This window comes from Taeniopygia guttata, chromosome 24, assembly GCF_048771995.1.
Source record: "Taeniopygia guttata chromosome 24, bTaeGut7.mat, whole genome shotgun sequence".
Taxonomy (NCBI): domain Eukaryota; kingdom Metazoa; phylum Chordata; class Aves; order Passeriformes; family Estrildidae; genus Taeniopygia; species Taeniopygia guttata.
The window spans coordinates 3,434,953-3,458,135 of record NC_133049.1 but is presented as its reverse complement, the minus strand read 5'-3'; the positions used below and the strand labels follow the sequence as shown (position 1 = coordinate 3,458,135).

Genomic DNA, 23,183 nt, shown 5'->3' with positions numbered 1-23,183 from the left:
AAGGAAGAGCCTGAGGAAAACTCCTTGGTATGGGATGCTATCGGGCAGGGGGTCTGCAGGAGCAGGTACCCTCAACTCAGTGTCTTTTTGGGGCTCTGTGGGCTGCTGAAGGGAAAAAAACGTGTCTCCAGTTGGGATGCACGGGGAAGATTGCTGCCTGGTTTCAGAGATTTTGTGTGAAAAACACCCACTCATGCTAAAAAGCTTGGATTGCTCCCTGGTTTTCCTCAGCAGTAGGAAGAGCTGCTGTTGCCTTCCCGGCGAGGGAAGCAGAGGGCAGGGTGAGCCAAGGGGCTGAAGCCCGGAGCTGCCCCAGCGCTGGATCCAGGCTGGGGAGGAAAGAATTCCCCTTTGCAGGAGGCTGGTGCACGAGGAGCTGGTGCGACCATGCTCGTGTCCGTGCAGGGCTGCTCCTGCATCCCGAGAGATGCTCCCTCCATCCTAGAGCTGCTCCCTGCATTCCGGGGCTGTTCCTCCATCCCAGAGCTGCTCCCTCCATCCTAGAGCTGCTCCTTACATCCCAGAGCAGGGGATCCTTCCATCCCGGGGATGTTCTCTCCATCCCAGAGCTTCTCCCTCCATCCTAGAGCTGCTCCCTGCATTCCGAGGCTGCTCCCTCCATCCCAGAGCTTCTCCCTGCATCCCGCGGCTTCTCCCTCCATCCCAGAGCTGCTCCTTGCATCCCAGAGCAGGGGATCCTTCCATCCCGGGGATGTTCCCTCCATGCCGGGGCTGCTCCCTCCATCCTGGGGTGCTCTACCTATACCAGAGCTGCTCCCTCCATCCCAGAGCTGCTCCCTGCATCCCGGGGCTGCTGCCTCCATCCCAGAGCTGCTCCCTCCATCCCGGGGCTGTTCCTGCATCCCAGAGCTGCTCCCTCCATCCTGGGGCTGTTCCTGCATCCCAGAGATGCTCCCTCCATCCCGAGAGATGCTCCCTCCCTCCTGGGGCTGTTCCTGCATCCCAGAGATGCTCCCTCCATCCCGAGAGCTGCTCCCTCCATCCCGGGGCTGTTCCTTCATCCCAGAGCTGCTCCCTCCATCCTGGGGCTGTTCCTGCATCCCAGAGATGCTCCCTCCATCCCGAGAGATGCTCCCTCCCTCCTGGGGCTGCTCCCTCCATCCTGGGCCTGCTCCCTCCATCCCAGAGCTGTTTCTTCCATCCCAGAACTGCTCCTCCATCCCAGAGCTGCTCCCTCCATCCCGGGGCTGCTCCCTCCATCCTAGAGCAGCTCCCTCCATCCTGGGGCTGCTCCCTGCATCCCGAGAGATGCTCCGTTCATCCCAGAGCTACTCCCTGCATCCCAGAGCTGTTTCTTCCATCCCAGAACTGCTCCTGCATCCCAGTGCTGCTCCCTCCACCCCGGGACTGCTCCCTCCATCCTGGGGCTGCTCCCTCCATCCTAGAGCAGCTCCTCCATCCCGGAGCTGCTCCCTCCACCCCGGGACTGCTCCCTCCATCCCGGGACTGCTCTCTCCATCCCAGAGCTGCTCCCTCCATCCCGCGCACCGGCTGGTGCCGGGAGGGATGCTCGGGGGGTCGATGCCTGTGTTTAAGTGCCCGGTTGCGGAGTGAATCCCGCAGCAGAGCGAGTGTGCCTGTGTCACTCAGCATCCTGAGCCAATGGGTGCCCGGTGGGAGGTCTGCGCTCCCGGTGCACGCACGGAGCCTGGCGCTCCTTCTGCCAGTTGTGTGCGAGTGCGTGTGCGTGTGCAAGCGGGGATCAGACACACTGACTGCCTGCTCCCGTCTCTCCCCCTCTCTCCAGCTCGCTAACTCCTTCTCCCTCCCTCTGCAAACATTGGATTTAAACCTGCTCAGAATTCAGCGCAGACGGAAAGCAGCGGCGGCAGCAGCAAGCAGCACGCAAAGCAGCCGCTCGCCTTCCGCAGCTCCAAGATGTACCATCCTGCCTGCTGGATCGTCTTCACGGCCACCACTGCCCTGCTCTTCATCCCAGGTAGCGCAGGAAGCTTTTTCCCCGGCGGAGGGGCTGGCAGGGTGGGAGAGCTCTGCGCGCAGGGAGCCGGGCAGCGAGTTGCTGTGCAGCGGGGCATTGCCCAGTGCTCCCAGTCAGGGGCTCCGGAGCCCTGCTGGACCCCCGGGAGGGCACCGAGCCTCCGGTACCCTGCGGTGGGGCCGGCCGGGACCGCGCAGCAGCCCCCGAGCTGGGCAGGGTCTGTCCCCTCGAGCAACCTCTGCCTCGGCATGATGGGCTCATGCAGCTTTTCCCCTTCAGAGTTGGGCCCCCGCTGTGCCCTCCCTCTTCTGGGAGCTGTCATGCTGTTCCCCACGCTCCCCTTCATCCGTGCTTCCCTGATTCCTGCCGGGCCAACTCGGTGCCTTCCCCTCGCTCCCTTTTCCAAAGTGAACGTGAACCCCCCGCTCCGATCCAGGAACGCGGTGCCGCAACCTCGGTGAACGGAGCGGGTGGCCCCCAAAATGCGGGCTGGCCCCCAAAATGAGGGCTGGCCCCCAAAATGCGGGCTGGCCCCCGAAATGCGGGCTGGCCCCCGAAATGCGGGCTGGCCCCCAAAATGCGGGCTGGCCCCCGAAATGCAGGCTGGCCCCCGAAATGCGGGCTGGCCCGCAAAATGCGAGCTGGCCCCCGAAATGCGGGCTGGCCTCGTCCCCTCGTCCCCGGGGCTCAGGGGGAGATGCTTTGGATCCAGCGCTGCCCCCGCGCCGATGCTGGCGGGGCAGCGAGCGCTGCATCCAGCGAGGGCGATGGGGGTGGGCAGCAGAGCTGAGCGCCGGGGGGAGGAAGTCACCGGCGTATTTTTGATGATGATGTGCACTTTTAGCAGCTGTGGGGATTATCATCCCTGTGCAAGCAGATGGGGAATGGGTGTCGAGGCTTGGATCCGATCTTTACCCAACCTGTGTTTTCCATGACTGCCAGGAGAATTCTGTTGGACCCAGGAGGGCAGAGAGGCACGGCTGTGATTTCAGCAGCTGAACCACGGGCTGTGTGGGGTTGGTGTGTGTGGCAAGAGGGTGAGGCTGGCAGGGGAGAGGTTACTTGTGCCACAGCTGGTGAACATCTCTGCCCATAGCAGTGCTGAACAGGAGGGTTCTTGGTTAAAACTTGCTTGTGGAGGCTTGTGCCATGGGACCAGCCACGTCCTGGGGTCCTGTGGAGCTGTCACAGTGCAAACTGAGCAGATCAGTGAGTACAAGACCCCATGGAATGGGCTGGGTACCCCTCTGTGGGATGACAAGGGGCTGGGATGTGCATCAGCACTGGGGTCAGCCCTGGTCCCTGGGCTGAGCTTTAGCTGTTGGGGAGCAGTAGTGGAGAAGCAGAACCTCGAGCTCCTCAGCAGCACCAGAAACCAAAATGGTGCATCTGGAGCCATGGCTGTGTGAGCTGCCTGACTTTGTGCACATAAAGGGGTTTTTTTGAAAGCAGATCTTCAGCAGGACAGGGTGGGTGGGCCTGGGGTGGGGGCAGGCGTGCCCCAGCCAGGCTGTGCTGAGTAGAGCATTGGCTCTTTCACCCTCCTGCTGGATGAGGTTCTGTGGGTTGGAATTGCAGAGAATGGATGGAAGCAGCTGTGTGGGCCAAATGGGAGGACGTGTGACACTTGATGGGCTGTCATCGAGATGTCCTTAAGCTGCAGGAGCTGGCAGGAACCTGACAGGGCGCATTTGCTGTTTGCCAGTGCCCTGATGCAGTTTGCTCGGGATGTGGCTGTTTGGGCCGAGGCCAAGCCAAGGCCTGGGCTGGCTCTGGCCTCTGTGTGTGCCAGGGAAGGAAAAGGCTCCTGCATTTAAGCCCCTGAAAACTTGGGAGAGGCTTCTTGATCTGCACTTATGCGGTTGTAGCTTTCCCTTCTTATTTCTATTAAGCAGCAATATCTGCCTTGGCTTTGGATGTCCCCTGAGCTAAAGCAGCCCAGGACTCTGCCTGGCTGGGCTCAGCCCTTAATCCATCAAGCCAAACCCTTCTGCCTGCATTAGAGGAAGGGAAATACTCTGGGCTGCTTGGTGCTTTGCCTTCCTGTCCTGGATTCCAACATCTCCCATCCTTTTTATTTGTGCCTGGCTTGCAGAGGTTGGATGTTTTCCCTCCCTGCCCAAGCTGTCCCAGCAGTGATTTCAGTCGTGGTTTCACTGCCGTGGACTGGAACACAAGTCATGTTGGCAAAGTCATGGGTGGCAGAGGAAGGTGAATGGTCCCTGCTGTCTTTTGGAGCCTGCACCTTCCCAAAGTGTTTTTCTTGGGCTGTTTATTATTCACAGGCGTAATCCCAAGGGTTTTATGCAGGTGACTCTCCCCTGGGATATGCAGAGGCTGTTTCTGAAGTGCAAACTCTTTCCCTTTCCGTTTTTATCCGGATCCTGCGGGAGTTTCACACGGGGTGGTTAAAGTGAGAAGGGAACCTGCTTTTAGAAGGTGTAATTAGAGTGAAGGGAAACATCACAACTTGAAGGCTCCTGCAGAAAATAGCATCGCAAAGTTATTATTAGCTGTAATAGCTTATTTGCCAGTTTTTTCTCTTTCTCCTGCTCCCACCTCTGTCTTTCCCCTCTTCTCTTATTTTTGTTAGGAAGGATGCATTTTTCCCATTGGGCCTTGTGTCATCTCATTACCAATTTACTCTCGTGGAATCTAAAGACGTGAAAGGTTAATGCAATAATGAAACCCTGACCCCTCTGGTCATGGAGACTGTCTTACTCTGCAGCTTTTAACTTCTTTGTAAGACAAGTTTCTATCTAAAATAATTTAGAAGCCTTAATGTTGTTGTCATCTGGAGCCTTGAGGGAGGCAGGCTCCTGGACATGGGTTGCTCTCTGAGGTGGGAAGGATGCTGAGGGTTTTTAATGAGTCCAGCACTGCAGGACAGGGAGGTGAGTGGGTAATTTAATTGCCAAGCTCTTGGCAAATGCTTTGAACTGCTGGGAATTGTGGGTGCTGCTGTTTTGAGATGAGGGTGGGTTCTTATGGAGAATGAATTTGGGGCAAGGGGGAATCTTTGTCTGAGCTGCAGCTGGAGGGTGACATCATGGCTCTACAAGTGGCAAAAATCAATGCTCATCAGCCTCTTCAGACATTTATATCGCTGCCTTTGCAGGCTGGGGGAAATTGCTTGTCATGGCAGTGGTCAGAAAATCTGGCAGTGCAGGGGGAGATGGACAATCCTGTTTTTCACTGCTCCAGGGCACTGGGATCAAGGTGAAGCTCTCAGAGCTTGCGGTGTCCCCCAGTGTGCCACTGTCACCCTTGCACCAGGACCTGCTTTCTGCATCCTCCCAGAGACTCTGTGCGACTTCATCCTTGCTGGGGCAGCCTGGCGTTGGTTGTGGTTGTAAAACCCACCTAAATTTACAAAGTAGTCATTGCAGGCATTAAAAACACCCTCCTATTGCCTCCTAAAAGAGTCCCTGCTGCAGGAGCATGCTTTTCCTGCTGCCTGTGACACGACTGTCACCTCTCTCCGGTGGGGGATGCCGGGCTGGTGGAGGGCTGCTGATCCCTGCGACTAAGCCTGAGAATAAGTACCTGGAGCACATTAGTTCTGCTTTAGTGTCATTTCAATATGAGCAAGAGGGGCTTAAAGGGATTTTCTGTGCTCTCCCAAAGGCTGGGGATAGGTGTGGATCAGGCACTGCAACCATCAGTCTTCCAGGAGTCAGGGAAGCTGGGGAAGGTGTCCCAGCAGGATGGGGTGTGAGCCCAAAAACACTTCCTGGCCTTCCTCTGCCTCTGCCTGAGGCTTGGCCCGTAGTTTCCCTGTCAGAGGGTGATTTCTCCATCTCCTGGCTCCCAGTACAGGGAGAAGATTGGTGTTGGCCTCTTTGAGGATGTTTAAATTCTGCTGGGGTGGAGCAGCACTCGCTGTCATTTCCAAACACTGTGGGGAGGGAATGTGACAGGAGAGGAGGCACACACAGCTCTCGCTTCGTGCAAATCCCCCTCGGTGCAAGGTCCCAGAACAATTTGCCCCGCAGGGAGTGGCTCTGGCAGCTGCCCCAAAGTGCTGAACCTTGCTTTGCGTTTTCCAGCAGTTTCTCTTTGACAGCCTCTCCTTTGTGCATTCCGTGGTTGCAGACGGCCGGGTGGAGGAGCTTTTGCTGGTGCGAATCCCTGTGAAAAACTGAAAAGAGAGAGATGTTTCAAAGGCACCGATGGGAGCTCTGTGCCTTAACTGGCGCCTTTGAAAATCTTCTCCAAAGGCTTGAATATTTGGTTATGGTGAATTTTGAGCTGCATAAACAGCTGTGTTCATATTTTGCACTTGAATATGAAATTCAGTTTGTTCTTTGCTTGGAAGGAAACCAAAGTCACTAAGAGGGGCTGTTGGGGTGCTGTGATGAACCCCAACAGGTTTGTGGGGGAACAAGGTACCCAGGAGGATCCTTCTGCTGCAGTCAGGTGGGGATAGAGGAAAACTTGTTGGATTTTATCTGTAATCTCCTTTACAACCCTGGGGTCACCCTCAGCTTTGCAGCCCTGCCTTTCCCCTCCCCAGTTAGGCAAAGCTGAGCACTGATCCTGAACCCTTCTTACCTTCTGAGCATCCCCTGAGATGCTCTCAGCTGCTGGCATGTGCAGGATGGGGAGTGATTTCAGCTGTCACACTCCTCCTTTTTGTTTAAACTTAAAAATAATAACAGCTTTGCTGCAAATCTCCTTGCCTCCCAGTCATCTTCCCCTAATGAAGGCACGGTACTTATAATTACCGATGTGGCAACAGCACATAACAGAGGTGGCTTTGACACTCGCTGCTCCGTGGGTGGGTTTTTCCAGGGAGCTCCTCTTCGTTTCATGCTTTGAGGGAAGAAGCACTTTCCTGCTGCTTCTCCAAAGCCCTGGGATTGTGTTTTCACCTTCTACAGGTGACCAGGCAAGGTGGCTTGTCCGGTGGGAGTGGCAGGGGTTGTGAAGGGATGGAGACGTGAGCCCAGGTGTTGTAGGGGATGAGTGGGGGGACTAACTGGGGATTCTCCCTCCAGTCCCACCTTAGGTTGGGACAGCGTGGGAGGGCTGAGGGCAGTGGTTTGGGATGCTCAGGTGCTGCAGGGACCCCTCAGAGTCGAGAGCCACCCCCCTGGGAGGAGCTGCTTTTGGGAAGTTGGACCTGTTGCTGTGCGGCAGAGTCATGTGTGCCAGGGACACGTGTGAGATGAGGCGAGGAAGGGGGAAAAAGAGGAGATATTTTTAGGTTTACTTTTCTGTGAATTCAGCGCTACTGAAAAGTGCTGGATTGACTGCTCTGGAGACTGAAGAGGGCTGCAAAGTGCAGGGAAGGGCTGGCCCAGGAAAGCTTCCCTGTGAGCTCTGCTCTTCAGGATGGGATGGTTGGACTGGACCTCATCAGCTCAGACTGCCTGGACAGTGAAGCCATGGGGGATGTCTGTAGTGTTGAGCAGAGCTGGTGCACTCATGGGGCTTTCCAGCGGATATGGGATTCCCAGGAGGGCAGCTGGGGTTACCTGTGCTCCACATGGCTTTGTCCTACGTGATTCACCCCATGGGTTGCTCCTGCTGGCTCCTCAGCACACGAGGACCAGCTGACCTTGCAGCAGGAGGGTTTGGGCTTTCTTCTGTGTCCTTTCCACTAACCAAGTGCCTTTTCCACTAACCAAGCTTCTCAGGCATGTGTATTCCCATGCTTTTTGCAGAGGATGGAAGAAGAGGTCCTCACATGGGGCTGTGGCCCTCAGAGCAGCTCCAAACTGGTGAGACTGGGCTGAGCCAGGCTGTGCCCCACATGTTTTCCAAGCAGTGTCCCCCTGCTGTCCCCCTGCCAGCCCTTTGCCTCCTCTCTCCCAACTGTTTACTTCTGGCTTTTGTTTCCTGGACTTGTTGCTATGCATGCAGCATGTGGAAGGAGCTCCAGCGAATATAGGCCACACTTTGATTGTTCAGCAAGCTGGAAAATGATGATTATAATTTTTGACAGAAAGGAAGGAGGGGGAAGGAGATCTCTGGGCTTTCAAATCTGCTCTGTCATAAGCAGGATCTTGCAAGGGCCTTCTGATGACTTCTGCCGCCCCAAAGGAAATGGCGTTTGCATAGCAAGAGGAGTTAGAGGAAAAATTCCTCTCTCTCCAAGGACAAAATGGCACTTCTTTCACCAAGCCTTCCACCCCGTGTGGCAGTCCTGTCACAGAGCATCAGCCATATGCGGTTGGTGTTGCCCAGTAATTGACTGGAAGCATCCAAGAGAAACCTTGGTGCTGCTAAAAAAATCCTCCTTCCTGTTGGAGCAGCACACGGGGGCATCCCTCGGGTTGCAGAGGTGCTGGCAGAGCAGTGCCTGCAGCGCTGGCCCCTGGGCGTTGAGGTTTTTAAAGCCAAACTGGAACTGTCTGGAAGCTCCAAAAACCCCTTAGAGTTCTCCCAAAGGGGCAGCTCCACTCCAGCTGTGGGCTTGTCTATCACAGTGCAGAGTGACAGCAGAGCCCATGGAGATATTGGCTGTTCCTGCCCCTTCCCAACTCACTGCTCCGTTGGCATCGGCTGCGCAGTCCTCGAAGGATCTCCCCATTTATTTATTTTATTTAATGGTGTTGGCTAATTTCCACTTCAATTTTTTTTTTTTTTTTGTGGTTGTTTATTTTAATGCGATCACTTCTAATGAGGCTAATGACATTTAGTCTCTGTGGCGGTGCATTTTAATTTGGTCACCGAAATGTCAGCGCACGGCAGCCTCCTCCTATCTCCCCGTGACAAAAGGCACCTCAGACAAAGGGACCCTGTCCCTGGCTGTCCCTCGCCCTCCTTATCTCCATCCTCCCAGGGACGGGACAGGACTTTTGGCAAAGCCACCTCCTGCCATCCCCTCCTCTGCTGGCACCAGGGGAGCGGTTTTGGCCACCAAGGGCTGCGAGGAGGAAAAGCGAGAGCTGCCGGAACCTCGGGATTTTCAGGCGAGCCAGCGCCATGCAATTAATCAGATGTCAAAAGCTCTCAGCAAAGTTAGCTTTGATCGGCAGGGAAATCTGTCAAATAGGTCGTTCTGCTGCCCCTGGTGCTTTTCTGTCTCGCTCTGCCCATAAGTCTACCTGGCACTTTTCTTTTCCATGCAGGGGTGGGAACTTCCAACAGCGAGGTAGGACCTTCCTGCTTGGAAAGCTGGACCAGCTTCTCCTTGCCTGCACCATGGGTGCCATGGGCATTTCAGGGCTGGAAATGGGAAAAGCTCAGATGTTTTGTGTGAGTTTGGAGAGGGCTCTGGTCCAAGCTGGGGGTCAGGAGCAGCCTAAACTCTGGGGAAGGTGGCACTGGGGTCACAGGTGGCTGTACTGGAGAAGTGGGAACTTCTCTGCCTTGTGTTGTACTCAAATCTCTCAAGGTGCTGGACCTCAGAAGCCCAAGCCATTTTGCTTAAGAATGAGTCCTTTTTTCTGCAATCTGGGTCCAAATGCAGCTGAATTTGATCTGTTCTCCTTTGATCTGTTCCTCCCTCGCTATTCTATGTACCAGGAATGGATGAAGATTAAAGTTTGCAGTTTCTGAGCAAACTAGGTTACTCATCACTGCACGCTACCCAATTACCTGCTGATACCTCAGGAGTGAGAAGGTATTGATCTTGCTTGGATTTGAACTTGTTGAACCAAAGACTCTGGATATTTCAGATCCGTTGTGGAGGACGTGTCATTTCCTTCAGGAATCAAAGAAGGATGCAGGCTGTGTTTCTGCATCACATGGACTGTGGGAGGTGGGTCTCTCCTCTCTGTCACAAGGGAGATGACCAATAAGTGATAAATAATATTGTCTGTATTCTCCACAGCACAGGAGGGATGTAGACGTAATGACTTTTGTGATGTGCCAGGGAATATCTTAATTCTGCTGGGAAGATGTCCTCAGAAGCTGATTTTTACCTCAAATGGGTGGGTTTTCTGTGCCCTCTCTGCTCACCACTTCTTTGTGAGCACTGCAGGCTGCAGAAATGCCTTTGATGGCATCCCCTGTGTCTGTCTTCCTTCTGCCTGTCGTGTTCCCAACCAGAAATAGCCCATCAATTCAAAAGAAACCCGAAAATTCTTCCAAAATTACCTGGTGAGACGAGGCCGGGGGGCCTGGATCAAAACCTTTATTACTGAAACTCGGTGATATCAGGTCTCACTCTTACACAGTGGTTGTTTCCAGTAGATCTTAAAATTCACGGAGAAGAGAAATTTCATTGTACCTGTTTTTGTAGACAGGGGAGCCAAGGAATAAAGAGGGAAAATGACTTGCCCAAGGCATGTGCAGAGACAAGTGTTAAGAGACATGTCCTTGCTGTAGCTCCAAATCTGAAGTGCGTTTTTCCTTGTGAAACAGTGGAATTCAGCTTCCTCCTTTGAGAAACACAACAGTGCAGGATCAACACACAGGGTGCTAAAATCTCTGTTCTGGGCTGGCAGGGAGCTGGAGCACCACCAGGCTCTTGGACCTGCACTTAGATGCTCCAGTTTGTGTCCTGGCAGGAATGTCTGTACCACAGGTCAGGCTGTGATGTGTGGAAGAAGGAAAATGTGAACTCATGATCAGCCTGACTTTGTGAGTTGAGGGGCACCCTCTGCTCCTCTCCAGGCTGGCAGGAGGGCAGCACGTGGTTGATCTCCCTCCCGTTCACGTCGCATCTTTGCCCGTCTTTCCCCTGAGGTTTGAGAGTGATGATCCCGGAGCTGAAAGGAGGAGATGAACAGAGGAGACATTCCCAAAGCACGCTCTTTACTCAGTCCTTGGTCTCCAGATGGAAATGCTCTTTGGAATTTCATGGACAGCACACATTTGTCCTGTCAATGCCTGCCCATCCTCGGCTGTGTGCGCTGCAGCATCCGCCGGCCGCTCCGAGGCCGAGAGCCGCTGCCTTTGCCAGCCTCTCTGTGTCCTCGGGACACTTTATCTTTATAAAGTCGCAATAAGTGGACAGTATAATATATTTCACTTTTAATAAGGTGTTGCCAGTTGCACACACTCGGCAGAGCAATTAGTGTCAAAGGCAGCTAAGCAATGGCGGGGCGCCGTAATTCCGCTGTTTACCGGGCTGCAGGATTTATGGGCAGTGCTGGAGGAGCTGCGGCCACAGCTTGGCTGGAGGCACAGGAGGTGCCGTGCACTGGCTTGGAAGCCACGCTCCGAGCTGCTCTGAGTCGTGGAGCTCTTGAGAGAGAGGCAGGAGTGAGCCACTGCTTTGTTTTGGTGCCCCCCACCCAGTTCTGGGATTCCGAAAGGAGATGCTGAGCCTGCTCGGATGTGCCAGCCAAAATTTTGGGCAGTTGCTCAAAATTCAGGCTGAGAGGACCCCCTTGCTCTTTGGGTGTTGGCATGGGAGGCAGAGCTTTGCCATGTGAGGTTTCCTCATCAAGGAAGGGAATCATAGAATCATAGAATGGATTGGGTTGGAAGGGACCTTAAAGATCATCTCATCCCACAGTCTTACTTTGGGCAGGGATATCTTTCACTAGGCCAGGTTACCTGGCTTTGAGCATCTCCAGGGATGGGGAGAAGTCTGGAGAAATCTCCAGTGTCTGGATTAAAGGGAGCCTCTGGGGTTGGCTGGCACATGGGCATTGTGCTGATGGTCTGACCAGGCGGGTGGAGACAGGACAGGAATGGGGAGTTTTCAGGTCTGGGGGAGGCTTTTTTGCATCCTTACATCTCATGAGGTACCTGGAATTATCCAGAGATGGTGGGGGACCCTACTCAGTGGCTTCCCATAAGAGTAACCCCATTTTCTCTCCTGGGCATCTAGGACTTCTTACTTCAGTTTTTTAATTTTTTTTTTAACATCAGGGCATGTTGGGCAAAGAGTTTCAGTGAGCTCAGCTCAGGGAAGTGCTTATCCCTGCCTCCTTCCCATGAACTGAACATTCCTGCTTTTGTCTGGGGACTCTCTGATCATCACAGGCTGTACTGTGCAGTTTTTATAAAGTCAGTCCATGTGCTGATCTCACTGCTGAGGCTGTCAGGCAGCTCCACCATCCTGCCAGAGCCCTCCTACCCAGATCTGACCGGGCTCGTGCTGCCACTTGTGTTTCCAGAGGTCTGACCTGCAGTCCTTGGCTGTGTGGGAGGACAGAAAGCGGTGTCACGCCAAGGGCGGGTGGAGGGAGGTGCTGCTGGTTCTAACGGCTGGATTGGGCTGCAGATGCTGCAGAGTCAATCCAGCCAGGATCTGCTGCTGGGAAGCAAACTCAGTTTGTGGCAGATGTGTGGGATGTGATTCCGAGGGTCTGGAATCAGCCCGGTGGGGACTGGGCGCACACGCAGCCGCTAACGAGCGAGGCGGCGTGCCAGGGATGCGTGCTGGGTTCCACATCCCTCATCCCCAGGTGCCATCAGCTCTGCACACCTGAACCTGCACCTCACCTGCCATTTGCCACCCCAGCCCCTGGGGATGCCTTGGCACCCGGAGAGATCAGCTCCAGAATTTGGTTTTTGGAGCGAGCACAGTTGATATTGCTGAGCCCGTGCCCCTGCCCGCTCCCCCTTCCCCACCCCCTGATTCTCAGTTCAATAAAGTCCCAGTTTCTTGGGTTTGTTCTCCGAATTGAAAGCCTTCCATTTTCACACCTCTGTAATTGGTGCTATCTGTTGAGAGAAACTCTGCAACTCCAGCCAGCCAGGGTCAGGAGGAGCTGAATTGAATTAAAAGAAGCAGAAATTGGTTTGAGGTGGGCAGAGGGCCGCAGGGAGAACTATGCAATTTCTCTCCTCAGGGCTCCTGATGAGCAGAGCAAGTGGCAGCTTCCCATCTCTGCCCATGGGGGGCTGACACTGGCCCACCCACACCTTAATCTGCACACTGAGGTGGGCATCTCTCAATTGAAAACAAGGAAATGAAACCCAGCATCTCCTCCTTTTATCTGACCAGCAGGCCAGGGCTCTGCTCCTCTGGCTCCTTGGCCACATGCTGACAAGTGCCACTGAAATGACCTTGCCATGATTAAATACAGCTAGAAGTGATGTTTTTAATAAAAAACTAAAGCAGTGATACAAGCTGATGGCTGGGAGATTTGAGGTGCTATGTGTTAAATCCTACCTGTATCTCAACCCCAGATTGAAAACTCTTTGTGCTGTTGGACTGAGTTAAGGGTGAGCATCCTGGCCTTCGGATCATGATTCCCTAGCTCAGTCTCTGCTGGCTTAGGCTGGTGTAAAACCACAGCAACTTCAGCCAAAGCCAGTGGATTTATAGCCCCGTGGTAAAGCTATGGATGGAGAGTGTGCTGGGAAGTGCCAGGCCTGGAGCTGTCTTAGGGGAATGGATGTGATGCTTACAGCTCTTAAGGAGCTGCTTGGAAATTTTCCCACATTTTTTTTTCCTCATGAAAAATGGTTTTTTTGTTATCTTCACTCACGGAGTGTAGGAGTGCTCTTTGCTTGGCTCTGGGAAGCTTGCTTATCTTGAGGATGCTGTTCCTAGGAGCAGGAGGAGACCCATCTGAGGAAGGGAGTGCTGTGACCTCTGATCCCCATGTTGCCCTTATCCCTCAGCCCACACAGAGTTCTTCTTCCCCAGGCCAGGCTGGGCTGGTTTTCTCTTTTGTAGCCCTTCTAATGGGTGTATAATTAGTTTTTATAAGGGATTTGGCCCCACGTCTTCCCCAGCCCAGCTAAATGCCCTTGGCTTTTCAGAACCAGAGCTGCTCTTGCTTTGGTGCTGGCTTGGTAAGCACTCAGAGTAGAGTGGCTCCAACAGGACAGTGCAGAAAGGGGGAGATATTTCAAATGGTGAAATTTCAGGCAACAAGGGAGCAATTTTCCACCCACTTCTGAGCTGGAGCGAAGCCCTTCCCATCTCCCTTTCTGCTGCTCCCCAGCTGGGCTGGCACCAGGGCTATGCCATTTATTAGAGGCAGTAAGAAGGCACGTGGCCAAGGTAGCCTTGGAGGATGCCAGGCGCGGTGCCCTGCCTGCCCAGCTGTTTGGAGGATATCCCCAGCCCCATTTTTCCCCCCAGGGGACTCAGTGCTCCTGGCCTTGCTGTCCCCTGCTCCTGTCCCTGGGCAGCAGAGGGGACAGTGGCACAGCTGGAGCTGGCCGAGCGCCCTGCGAGTGCCCTGGGCCCCTGCTCTGCCTCTCTCGTAATTTATACAAGCGCAAGCCGATGTTCCCTTTTAAATTGACAAAGGCAGAGACTGGAGCCCGGGAAGCCCTCTGACCCCGGAGCCCTGGTCCATGAAAATTACAGGCGCTGTACAGCGCGTTTCCTCTTGATGTACTTGCAGTGGGGAGATGCTGGTTAATTTGCCAGGACTCAGAGGTGACCCGGGTTTAATAAAGAGGATTAATGGATTTGAGCTAAAGGTCTCGGCTGTTTGGAGCTGATAGCCTTCTCCTTCGAAGACACTCTGGCAAGGCACGGCTCAGCCTCCTGCGGGGAGAGGTGGGGGCAGCTCTGCTGGAGGAGCGCTGCCCTGTGGGCAGGGCATTGCCTCGGGGTTAATTAGCAAACACAGGTACCCCGGCCCACCTCCCGGGCTGGGCAGTGCTGCTGTGAGGCTGCCAGCCTGCCCTGTGACCTGCCTGTCCTTCCTGCAGCAGAGCAAGGAGGCTGCTCCTGGCCTGGGATGTCCCCTTCCCACCTCTGGGACACGTGTGCCACCCCTTAGGGGGGACACGACAGAGCTAAAGGTGTGACAGCTGGGACACAGAGCTTGTGCAATGCCTTCTGCTCCGGTTTTGGGATTGGATGCTGAATTTGGGCTCAGACGCCTTGTTTCAGCCGCTTTCCCTGTGGATGGTTTAGGATGGCAGTGCCCTCCAACCAGCAGATGCCAATGGCTGTGCTGATCTTACTGAGAGGAATTTGTGCTTTGTCCAGGGATTTCTGTCCAGGGATCCCTGTCCCAAGTCCAGGGATTTACACTCTTCCCTGGAGAAGATAGGCAGGGTTTTAGGGATGGACATGGTGACACCTGACCTGACAGTGGTGGGCAGCTGGGCAGCAGCAGAGGAGGTGGTTTGGCTCAGGGCTGGACCCTGAGAGGTGTCACAGGGATTGCGGGAGGATGGAGAGGGAGTTTCTCGCCTGGAGGATGCACGTGTGAGGTGTGAGCAGTGACAGGGCTGTGGGGGACAGGAGCAGCCTGAGGACAGTTTGCCTCAGCACATCCACGCTGCTCTGCTGCCAGGAGTTCTCACAAGGGTTAAGGACAGCCCTGTGGGAAGGATCCCACGGGGCTGGCAAAACCCTTGGCAGGAATGATTGGCTGCCAGGGGCTGTGATGGGGAAGAGGCTGAGCTGAGCCGCTGCCATGCCCCCCTGCTCTGCCTTCCCACTTAACGTTCCCAGCATGCAGAGAGCAATGAATTCCCCGTAGCGTCCCGCTCCCTGGCCCTGGAGTCTCTGGCGATATTCCCGTAATAAGTAAGTGCAGTGCTTTGGGCAGGAGCAGCCAGGGACCGGGCCAGTTTCCCTGCCGGGAAAATGCATGCGCGATCAATGCAATCAACTCACCCTTCAGGTCCTTTTTGGGTTGGATGGAAGAGATGCTCTGACTGAAACCCATTTATTGAGTAGAGAAGGTGCAGTGGAATTGCAAGCTGTAGCTTTTATCAGCTCCTGGCTTCTGCCTTGTCTTTACCTTATCCAACAGAATGCTGAGTGTTATGAAGCATTATTCTCTTAAAACCCCATTACTCCTCATTTCAGAGGGGCGGGTAAGCACTCAGTGATTCATCCTTTGCCAGCTGCAGGTGGAAGTGTTCAACAGGAGGTCCTGGCATGGAGCTGGGTCCTGTTTAAAGTATTATTTATCCCTCTAGGGCTGGGCACTGACCTCTCTTAGCTCTCTTGCTCAGCGGGGAATTCCAAGTGAACAATTCCCTTGCAGAGCTGAGCATCAAGTCAGAGCCAAAGCCATTTGTGCTCCTCCCAGTGCATCCCACAGCTCTTTAGGACAGGAAGGGAAGGTATTTAATGCATCATGGAGAAATCAAGTCCAGGAGCTGGAATGGATGATTCAGCAAGTGCATTAAGGGTGATGGCCTGTTGTAATGGATATAGTGGAAACCCTGGAGGGAATTTGTAGGGGTGTCCATGGCTGCACAAACTCTGAACATCGTAGGAGTGAAATATGTTTTGCCCATTTTGCATGTGTTTTGGTCACTTCAGGCTGATGTTGACAGTATTTTTTTGGTCTGGATAGTGCGTGACTCATGGGGAATTTCTCCCTCTATAAACAAGCCTATTTTCAAGTAGCTGCTGAAATGGAAAAAAGGAAATAAATGCCAGAAATTGTGAGTTTGCTCTCATTTAATCTCTTTAAACCAGCGACCACAGAGGTCAGGGCAAGAGCCTGTAGGCAAGTAATATTTAATGCTCACAGGCGGCCAGGACTTGGAGTTTATTTCACTCCAGCTTCCTCCAGCAAGGAGCATCACCTGCAGGCCATCCTCTTCCTCGGGTGCTGTGGTGCAAGCCGGCTCGTGGCACTCTGTGAAGGGTCCCTGATGTGACACGAGCGATCTGGCTAATGGCCCTGTGCTGCTTCCCTGGATCCGGGGGGGTTGGCACCCAATTTAGCCGAGCTGTAGCTGGGCAAAGAGTCTATTTCGGTCAGTGCCGGGGACTCTGCGGCGCGCAGAGCGCAGCGCTCCGGCCCCGCCGCCGCTGCATCCCAGGAACGCCCTGGCCCGGGATGCAAAGAGCCGGGATGGAAGGCTCTGGATGTAAAGAGCCGGGATGCAAGGCTCTGGATGTGAAGATCTGGGATGGAAGGCTCTGGATGTAAAGAGCTGGGATGGAAGGCTCTGGATGTGAAGACCGGGATGCAAAGGCTCTGGATGTAAAGAGCCGGGATGCAAAGGCTCTGGATGTAAAGAGCTGGGATGCAAGGCTCTGGATGTGAAGAGCCGGGATGCAAGGCTCTGGATGTAAAGAGCTGGGATGGAAGGCTCTGGATGTAAAGAGCCGGGATTTAAGGCTGTAGATGTGAAGAGCCGGGATGCAAGGCTCTGGATGTAAAGAGCCAGGATGGAAGGCTCTGGGTGCAAAGAGCCGGGATGGAAGGCTCTGGATGTGAAGAGCTGGGATGCAAGGCTCTGGATGTAAAGAGCCGGTATGCAAGGGTCTGGCTGTAAAGAGCTGGGATGGAAGGCTCTGGATGTGAAGAGCTGGGATGCAAGGCTCTGGATGTAAAGAGCCGGTATGCAAGGGTCTGGCTGTAAAGAGCTGGGATGGAAGGCTCTGGATGTGAAGAGCCGGGATGCAAAGAGCTGGAATGCAAGGCTCTGGATGTGAAGAGCTGGTATGCAAGGCTCTGGATGTGAAGAGCTGGGATGCAAGGCTCTGGATGTAAAGAGCCGGTATGCAAGGCTCTGGATGTAAAGAACCGGGATGCAAAGGCTCTGGATATGAAGAGCTGGGATGCAAGGCTCTGGATGTCAAGAGCCACTCTGCAGTCAGGTCAGGCTCTTTCCGCGCTGCTCAGCCCTCGCCAAGGACCTGGGGGTGCCGCAGCGGGGACCCCCCTCTGCAGCGGGGCCTCGCAAATGATTGCGGCCGCACCGGGGCTGCTGCCTTAATGCATTCAGCCGGCATTGTCTTCCCTGCGCTGCGCCTGGAATTCATCCCTGGGATCGCCATGTATTATTTAGCTCGGCGCTGGAGAGCGAGATGCTGTTTTCGGGAAGGAGCCGGGCAGAGCATCCCTAGCTCCGGGTGTTGCCTGGCAAGCGAGCAGAGCATCTCCGTGTTCTGACCCTCCAGCCCTGCGCTGCTTTTCCCGGGAGAGCTCTCATCCCGGGCAGCAGACCTAGCGCGAAATTGCTGTTCACCCCTGCAGCAGGAGATTTAATTATCATTAGCTGAGCTTGCACAGCTCCACGTGCTGTCGTGCAGCTGCAAGTTTAGCTGGGCCTTTTAAAAATCCAGCTGTAATAGATTTATTCCCCCCCACCCCCCCACTCCCTTTTCTCCCTGTGTTTTTTATTCTTTGCCTCACACAAAAGCTTTGCTTTTGTGTTTTGGGTCAATTTGGCAGCTTCTGAGCACAGTGCACACTCAGAAAGGGTAGAAAATGAGTATTACAAGGATTGCAGCCAGGTAGAGCAACCTGTGGGCATGTTTAAAATATGCAAGTCCCATTCCCAGGGATTGGGCAGTTTTTGCAGGATTTGGTGTTTATTTTCTACCTTATCAATTTGTACTGGGGGAAAAAAATAAAAATAAGTGTAAAAAGTCTTCTTTTTCTTGAAAACAGGAGTCGGGGTCATGGTGCGTGTGGGAAGAAGGAAAGAGATCCCCAGAGAATTTCCCCCTGTGGTCTGAAAAAGTCAAACTCCCAAAATTGCTCAAGATTTCAATTGTTTTTTAAAGACTCCTACCTGTGGCTACCTGTGCAATGAGCTGACAAAACCCAGCCCAATCTTCCACAAAATTGCTGCTTTTTAGGAGAACGTTGTTTCCATCAACATTTCCTGCAAACCTCTTTTTTAATGCCAAATTGGTTTTTTTTTCCACCAAAATTTCTCCTTTTCTGGGAAATCCTGCTCAAATCCCCATTCTGTGGGCCAAATTCCTGGCGTGGTGACCTTTCCCCATGACTTTTCCCATCCCTGCCCTACCCAGCCCCTGGAAGCCACTTTCCCCCCCATTGCCAATAAAGGCAAACAAAAATTAAATCTATAATTATCATTACTAATTCCACTTAATTAGTCACAAGCCAGCAGCCAAATTGGCTTTCTCATAATTATCAGATAAGCAGTAAGCACATCTCATAGATTATAATTAACACTGCTTAATTAAAATCTAATATACATACACCCTTTCCTCAACATATGCCTAATTGGGTTCACAAACAGAGGGGGTGTGAAGCCCCTGTCCCTGTTACTCCCCCAAAGATTTGTTGGATGTCACTTCTGTGTTAAGTTGGTGGCACGTGGGATGTTCTTCCTGTGCTTTCCAACACTGAGACACCAAAAAAAGTGAGTGCCTGCTGCACGGTGAACTCACACAAGATGCTGTCCCGACTTCACTATTTTTTCTTATTATTGTTATTGCTCCAGCTGTGACCTCTCCATAATCCCCTGTCGAGGCTGGGCTCTGCAATAATAAAGCAGCTTGAATAAATTACGCTTTCAAAGGCGAAGGCCGGATTTTGGAGCAAAGCTCTGGAAATTGATGTCTCTCTTACTCCTTCTTTCCCTGAGCGGGGCTGGGAGATGCTCTGAGGCTGCAGCGAGGCTTTTTGTGTGGAGGGAAACGCTCAAACTTGTTTGCACCTTCGCTGCTCATTGATATCTCACTGAAATCTCCTTGATACCTCACTGAAATGTAATTGATATCTCACTGAAATCTCATTGATACCTCACTGAAATGTAATTGATATCTCACTGAAATCTCGTTGATACCTCACTGAAATCTTGCTGATACCTCACTGAAATCTTGTTGATATCTCACTGAAATTTCATTCATACCTCACTGAAATTTCATTCATACCTCACTGAAATTTCATTGATACCTCACTGAAATTTCATTCATACCTCACTGAAATTTCACTGATACCTCACTGAAATTTCTTTGATGCCTTACTGAAATGCTCTGGGTGTCACAGCAGGGATGGCAGGGAAGCCCTTGGTGCCCTCCAGGGCTTGGCTGAGGGTTTGATGCTCACAGGTGAGAGCCCTCACTATGGTTTATGTGGTAGGGAGGCTTTTAGCTCCTCTTTCCCTGGATTTGGTGGAGGGCCCACTCCTGTGGGTGAGGAACCCAGCTCAGAACCAGCAGAGACATTGTAAGGGGCCACCAAAGCTTTGGTGGCCTGATTTGTGAGCAGGGCGCTGCCTGCCAGCACAGCTGCTGCTGTCTGACCTTGGGGCAATAATTACATTGAGTTCCAGGTAGCTCTGCTCCCATTCCCAGATAAATTCTTGCCTGTTTGGCTGCCTGAGAGAAGCAGAAACTCCTGATAGTGCTGATTATTAATGAGATCATTTGCCTGCCAGTTTTTGCTGAGCTCATATCTGACTGGGGAGTTGATTCACCGTGGGAGATTTACAAAATGTGATTTCTGTCTCAGAGATGCTGAGCTGAGCTCCTTTAGCCGGGATGGAGGGGGCTCCTTCTCTGGGATTTAGTTACTGGCTGCACTGCCAGGGCTGGAAACCCTCCCTTTAGGCAGGGCAGGGATGGGGAATTTTTCACACCAATCCTTGGGGATCAGAGGCTTCCATGTCAGGAGATTGGTGGCAGTGGGTGATGCCAGGGCATCCCGGCATTCCGGGATGTCAGCTTCTCTCCAAAGGCTTTTAATGCGGTGGCCGTGGAAAGGAAAGGCTTGGCACGTGTTCCAGCGTCGGGGGAGGATTTGCGGATTAGAGATGTGTAATTGTATGTAGTGCATGACAAAACAAAATAAGTGGCAGAAAAGAACTCAGTCGTATTAGGAATTCAAAGCGAGTGTTAAGCTTTTCTACATTAAGGGAGGGGAAAAATTAGCCAGGAAAATGCAGGAGGCAAAATCCCCTTTGCTCGGTGCTCCCGCTGCACGCTGAGGCACAGCCTGGCTGTCAGAGCTGTGGGATCAGGGACGCTCACCATCCATGGAGACAGGGGCCAACCACTCCTGAAAACTTTTTCCTGTCCACGGCATCTCCACAGCCTCTGCTCGCGAAGTTCTCGCCCGCCCCTGCGAGGCAGCTGGAAGCTTTTGTCCATGGGGATTTTTCACCATCATAAGATCTTCCCAGATTAAGTAAATAATTTCACATTAGCTTAATTAAGTCTAATAGACTCATTAGTTCACTCTTTGTGCACGTTCCCAAGGGAGGATGGCCAGGAACCGTGAAGAGTTGCTGCGGAGAAATCCTGTGGCATCTTAAAGGCAGGAGCCAGCTGTGGGAGCGCTGCTGCTGGGTCAGGGCTGGCTCTGTGAGGTTCGGGAATTAAAAATTTACATCCTCACTTGGCTTGAATGATGGGTAGGTCTTTTCTGGCCAAAATGCTGCTGGGTTTTGGGCTGGCTGGTGGCTCAAGTGTGGCTGTGTTGGTGGGTGTGGTGTCTCTAGCAGGAACATGGTCCAGACCATCCCCTGGTGCCACAGCTGACTCCGTTTGCTTGGGAATATGTTGCCCGGCTTGGAGCAGGGTGGTTCCATCAGACCAGTCTGGCAGTGCCACAAGGGCACTCTTTGGAATGAGCTTTTTGGCGCTTTTGCAGCATTTTTTTTCCTTCTCCACTACCAAGAGGTTTCTGAGCCCACCATGCTCAGAAGGGTGGAGAAGAGCAAGGGCTTCTGATTCAGTGGCAGGGTCGGGATGGTGCCTTTGGCTCCTGGAGAGTGATGTGGGACATGGAGAGATCGGTGGGGGACAGATGTTGAGCAGAGAAGCAGATGTGGGGGAAGAAAGGCTGTGGCTGCTGGCTGGCCTGGGCAGAAGGTGACGAGGAAGGGAAGGGCTGATGGAAGCTAAAATCTGTGTGTGTGCAGGTGCTGCCAGGGTGGGAATGTGTCCGTTTGCAGCAGGGGGAGATTTTGGCTTTTCTCTTACCTACTGATGTTTGGTGCTGAATTATACTGCGGCGTACAGGGCATTTTTATGATGCATTTTAAAGTTACATCAAGGGCATTGAGAGCATTTGGGTAGGTGACCTCTTTTTTGCATTTGCATAAATCTAAATAAATAAAATAAAATTGAGAGTGGGAGGCAGGGACCTGCAGATCTCTTCATTCCGGTGGCGTGTTCCCATCTCCCGCACACAATGCTGAGGAGCAGAAAGCACAGAAGCCCGAGGTAGACATCTGGTTTCCCTTTCACAAGTGTTGCCTGTTCTTTATTTATAAAGAAATTATTGTATTTAAAGCCAATACTCATCTCTTGTACCAGCAGAGAGCAGAGATAGATGGAGAGATTAGAGGGAAGTGGGTTGTGCATATAAATGGGGGTTAATTTGCTGACTCTTTGCAGAAGTGAAACCTGGCTGAGCGCTCCCGGGTTTGGAGGTTCCTGGGGGTGTTTTTGATTTCAAAAGCAGCGTGAGAGGAGCCAGTCCTGGCCAGGGGGATGCTGAATCGCACCAGCTGGGTACCATCCTCATTCCTGCATGGCAGGGGGGCAGGATGGAGGGAGAAGGGAGAGCTGACAGCATCCCCCGAGCATCAGAGGGGACAACGTCTGCTCTCCTTGTGGCTTTGGGACTTGTCCCTCCACGTCCCACCCACAGCATTTCTCTTTGCCTCACTCCATCTGGGCAGCAGGATTTGGTGCTGGCTGTGCAACAGCTCCAGCAGGGTTGGGAATGGGAAAAGAATAGATTGAAACACTAAATATACCCAGCAGGAACCAGCTGGAGCCGGTGGAAGCCTCAAACGTGCACATAGAGAGGAAGAACACAATGTTTCATTTGTTTTGTTTTATTTCACAAGAAAAAATCTTCACAGCCCAAACTGTCACTTTGGAAGTAATTTGTGGCTGAGGATTTCAACACCCACTCCAATGATATTTTATTCTGACCCTAAACAAAATCAATAGCTTTTTTTTTTTCCCCTCCTCCTTTTTCTTCTTCCTTGAGAAAACAGTATTTTTCAGCTCAGTGGAAAAAGAAAATAGATTCTGCCCAGTGTTGTTAAAAAGATATTATAACCAGTGTCTCTGGAAGTGTAAAAAGTACATGATCTAATGTGTCTGAAGCAATTTTGAAAGGCTGCTTTATTTAGGATAATGGAGAAGCAGCAGTAAACCTCATAATCTTCCCGGATAAGGAGTCCAGCAGGAGGGATCTGAGCCGCAGCGTTGTGCCCTGGCTGCTTTTTTCCACCTGTCAGAGCCAGGATTGAATGCTGGATGAAGCCCAGTGAGGTGGTGGAACCCAGCAGAAGCCAGGGAGGCTGGGGGGCTCCTATTTTAAATCTGTAAAGCCCCTGAATATGAGAGAAAGGCTCTGAGATGCAGGAGCATCTCTAGGAGGGTTTAGGACAGCAGGGGTGCTGGTCAGGGATGTCTCTGGCACTGCTGCTCTGTCTTTTCATGTTCCCAACCTCTGAAAGCAGAGAAGCCTTCAGCAATATTGTCCCTCTTGGTTGCCCTCCTTGGGAATTACAGAAAATCTTGTTTGTCAGAAGGGAGGCAAAAAGTAAAAAAAAAAAAAAAAAAAAAAAAAAAGAGGAGTCTGATGAATTTTAAAATAAATTATAAATTATTTTTTTAATAAATTATGAATACATTTTCTCTGTCAGGATTTGAGGCTCTCTACTCTGATCAAAAAGTTTCTGAGTGTGTTCTCTCCCCACTTAG

The 23,183-nt window shown here is 52.6% G+C and overlaps 1 protein-coding gene across 2 annotated transcripts in view; it reads left to right on the top strand.

Moving 5' to 3' along the window:
- The first annotated feature begins 1,647 nt into the window (after positions 1 to 1,647).
- The window catches only part of LOC100229124 (opioid-binding protein/cell adhesion molecule homolog), a 298,937-nt gene continuing 277,401 nt past the window's right edge, over positions 1,648 to 23,183 (top strand). The window contains exon 1 of one of the 2 annotated variants that reach the window (XM_030290838.4): positions 1,648 to 1,960. In XM_030290838.4, coding sequence (XP_030146698.1) covers positions 1,900 to 1,960 — 61 coding nt within the window. In that variant the 5' untranslated portion in view covers positions 1,648 to 1,899. The remainder of the gene's footprint in view (positions 1,961 to 23,183) is intronic. The other variant, XM_002197158.7, reaches the window with a different exon arrangement.